Source organism: Plasmodium reichenowi, chromosome 13 (assembly GCF_001601855.1).
Source record: "Plasmodium reichenowi strain SY57 chromosome 13, whole genome shotgun sequence".
In the NCBI taxonomy this organism is placed as follows: Eukaryota; Apicomplexa; class Aconoidasida; order Haemosporida; family Plasmodiidae; genus Plasmodium; species Plasmodium reichenowi.
The window spans coordinates 593,399-597,366 of NC_033658.1; the positions used below are offsets into that span (position 1 = coordinate 593,399).

Here is a 3,968-nt window from a genome sequence, read left to right on the forward strand (position 1 = left end):
TATTACATACAGGGGATAAATAAAAGAAAATCTTTTTTTTTTTTTTTTATTTAAGAAAAAAAACTTATTTTAAAAAAAATATTTTAAAAATTTGTTTTATTATTCATATTGTAGTATATTAAAATATGTAATAAAACAAAAAAAAAAAAAAAAAGGAATTTTAGAATAAATAACAAAAAATATTAATATATATATAAATATATATAATATAATAAATATATACATATAAATATATATATATATATATATATTTATTATTATATATAATATATATATATTTTTTTTTTATTTTATATCCCTTGATTCTAAAAAAAATATATTATATATATTATAGATATAGAAACTTAATTATAGAGTTCTTTTTATTTTATTATTTTTTTTTTTATTACATAAAATTCATAATTATTATATTATAATTATTTAAGTTGAGCTTTTATGTGATTATAAATATTTACAGAACCAAACCTGTGTATGATAAATATTGAATTATAAATAAATTTAAAGTATATTATATATATATATATATATAATATTTATTTAATTTTTTATGTAATAAGACCAAGAACCTTGGTATTTAATTATTGTTATTTTTTTTTTTTATTTTTTTTTTTTGTATTATACATATCTATACATATGTATTGAAAATACTTTTTTTTTTTTGGGATGTTTCATTTATGTATATATGTTTTTAATAAACTATATAAAAATTAAGATATGAAAAATAAATAATATTATTTGTAGAATTGTTCTTACACATATAGAAGAAGAAAAGGAAAAAATAATATTATACATATATATATATATATATATTAACATTTTATTCATTTTTGAAATGTTTAGTTAATAAAGATCATAAAAAATTGTTTTCTTTTATTATTTTTTTTTAAACATATATTTTGACTTATAAAAATAAAATAGAATATATACTTCTTTGTAAATGGATATATAAAAAAAAAAAGAAAATAATAAAAAAAAAAAAAAAACCGAAGAAGCCGAGAACAAATGATTTAATAAAATCAATAAATAAATAACATATAATTATATAATTAAGAATAAAAATGGCAGGAACCTTAAATTTAAATGATTTAAAAGATGAAGCTATATTATATTATGAAAATGCTTTAAGTTATGTTTTTTCAAATTCTAGTGATGAAAATAAAAAGGAAATACCATTATGTGTTATATATCCGAATGAAACTATAAAAGTTGGTTTTCCAATATATTCTATTAAGAATATAAATAAAAATGAAAATGTTATGAATGAAGATGATAATAATAATAATAGATTTAATGAAGAACCATTAATTACATATGCCTCAGAATCTAAATATTTGTATCCTACGAAAGTTAGGGTATTTTATGGTATACTATATTTATTGATATTTCTGGAAGTCTTTGTTACCCTATATTTTAAAGGTAATAATAATATAAATTAACCAATTAAAAAAGAGAAGGAAAAAATCAAAAAATAATGTAATTTGTTTGAAATGTATATGGAAGTATATCATATAAAATATATTCACATATTAATATATATATATATATATATAATATAATATAATATAATATAATATAATATAATATAATATAATATAATATAATATAATATAATATTTGTGTATTTTATTTTTGTAGATAATATAAATTATATTACCAGTGGAGAAATAAATTTAGGACAAAAAGTAATTTATACTTTGATGTGTGTATCTCATTTTTTAGTTATAATGTCAAAATTTAAAAAATGTAAATCATATTTATTTGATATATATACATCATTAAGTTTATTTTTTTTTATATTATCTGTTTTAACAATTAATTGTTTTAGTAGTGCTTTCATTTCCATAATACAATTTTTTATTTTTTATTTACATCTTAAAATTAATTTTTATGTTATGCCTCAATCATGTGTTATTCCTCCATAAAGGAAAGAAAAAAAAAAAAAAAAAAAATTAATACAAATATATTAATATATATTTTATTTAATATGTTATTTTTAATATATATATATTATATTTTCATTTTATTTTGTTATTATAAATATATATATATATATATATATATATATATATATATATATATATATTTATTTATTTATCATTTTTAAATAACTGCTTTTTGGTATAAAAAAAATAAAAATTATACAAAAATTTATTTAATATACCCCCGAAATATAAGACAAGAAAATATATATATATATATATGTATAAACATTATTGCGTTAAGCATATATTATGTTTATATCTTCATTGTCTAAAGAAAACTTTGGACACATAAATTAAACACATGAAAACATTCAAGTGTTTAAATATATATATGAATTAAATGAAAAAATTAGAAAAATGTATGGAAGAATGTAAATAATTATAACAATATGTAGAAATAATTTAATATATCTTAATATATAATAACTTATATGTAATATATAATATATATTATATATATATATATATATATATATATATATATATATATATATAATTTCATCTTGTTATGACGAAAAAAAAGGGTGCTTAGTAACTTTAAAGTAAAAACTATCATTCTAATAATTTTATATTATAATATTTGATTTTTAAAAAAATGTATTTGGGAAGTATAAAAAATTTCGAAGACGACTTTTTATGTAAAGGGGAATATAAACAGGTCTATTTATCCCTAGAACAAAATGAGAACAACGAGGCTATAGAAATAGATATATGCTGTGATAATAATATTTATGATATACTTCAATTTTGTAGAGAAAAGTATGGTATATATGGTGAATATATTATTGATAGTTGTGGTAATGTAATACATTCGATAAAAGATATAATAGACGGTGATACCTTATATTTGAAAGAAAAGAAAGAAGATACGAATTTCTTTTCAAAAATAAAAAATAATTTTATTGTAAACGATTATATAGTAGAAAAGAGAATAGGTTCTGGTGGATTTGGTATTGTATTTCAAGGTGTACATATACAAACAAAACAAAAGGTAGCATTAAAATTTATTCCTAAGAGTAATTTTTTAGATGTAACAGATGTACATAGAGTATTTATTGAAATTCAAACATTGAGAGGATTAATACATAATAATATTATTAAAATGTATGATGTAAATCATTTTCAGAATTATGTATGCTTAATAATGGAATATGCAATAAATGGAGATTTAAAAAATTATATTAAAAATAAGTTTAATGGATTTTTATCTGAAAAAGAAGCTCATGATTTATTTCTTCAAATTGTTAAAGGGGTATATTATTGTCATTCTAAACATATAGTACATCGAGATTTAAAATTAGAAAATATATTATTAGATGAAAAAATGACATGTAAAATAGCTGATTTTGGATTATCAGATTTTGTTAATGTAGATCAAAATATTAAAACAGAAGCAGGAACAAAAGCATATATAGCACCAGAAATAATTTTTAATCAAACAATTAATTATTCAGTTTTTAAATTAGATATATGGAGTTTAGGAATTTTATTATTTATTATGACACAAGGATTTGCACCTTTTCAATATATGGAAAAAGAACTCAAAAATTTTGAAAGTAATACACTAAATTATGCAAATGATATATCAGATGATTTGAAAGATTTAATTTCATTAATGTTGAACGTTGATCCTAATAAAAGACCAATCATAGTAGAGATACTAAATCATAGGTGGTTTGAAAATTATAAGGAGTCATAAGGTAATACTCAAAAAAAAACTTTAAATAATTATTGATAAGCAATAAATTAAATGAAATAAAATAAATAACATATAGTTTATATTAATATGATTTATTTATACTAAAAAAAAAGAAAAAAAAAAGAAAAAAAAAAAAAAAAAAAAAAAAAAAAAAAAAAAAATAAGGAAAAAAATAATTAAATTTAAAAAATACATTTTTAATTTTTTTTACATTATTAAAAAATACAATTTTATTATATAAATAAATATATTTTTTTTATTTATTTTATTTATATTTATTTATATTT

The 3,968-nt window shown here is 16.1% G+C and overlaps 2 protein-coding genes across 2 annotated transcripts; both read left to right on the forward strand.

Annotated features, from left to right (window-relative positions):
- Positions 1-1,058: 1,058 nt before the first annotated feature.
- PRSY57_1314000 (hypothetical protein) lies at positions 1,059-1,922 on the forward strand (the record flags this gene model as incomplete). Its single annotated transcript, XM_020115148.1, has 2 exons — positions 1,059-1,416; positions 1,636-1,922. 2 exons carry the CDS (start codon positions 1,059-1,061, stop codon positions 1,920-1,922), a joined length of 645 nt encoding a protein of 214 aa, XP_019970071.1.
- A 655-nt stretch (positions 1,923-2,577) lies between these two features.
- Positions 2,578-3,681, forward strand: PRSY57_1314100 (serine/threonine protein kinase; the record flags this gene model as incomplete). Its single annotated transcript, XM_012909077.2, has 1 exon — positions 2,578-3,681. The coding sequence occupies one exon, from the start codon at positions 2,578-2,580 to the stop codon at positions 3,679-3,681; it is 1,104 nt and encodes a 367-aa protein (XP_012764531.2).
- Positions 3,682-3,968: the final 287 nt, after the last annotated feature.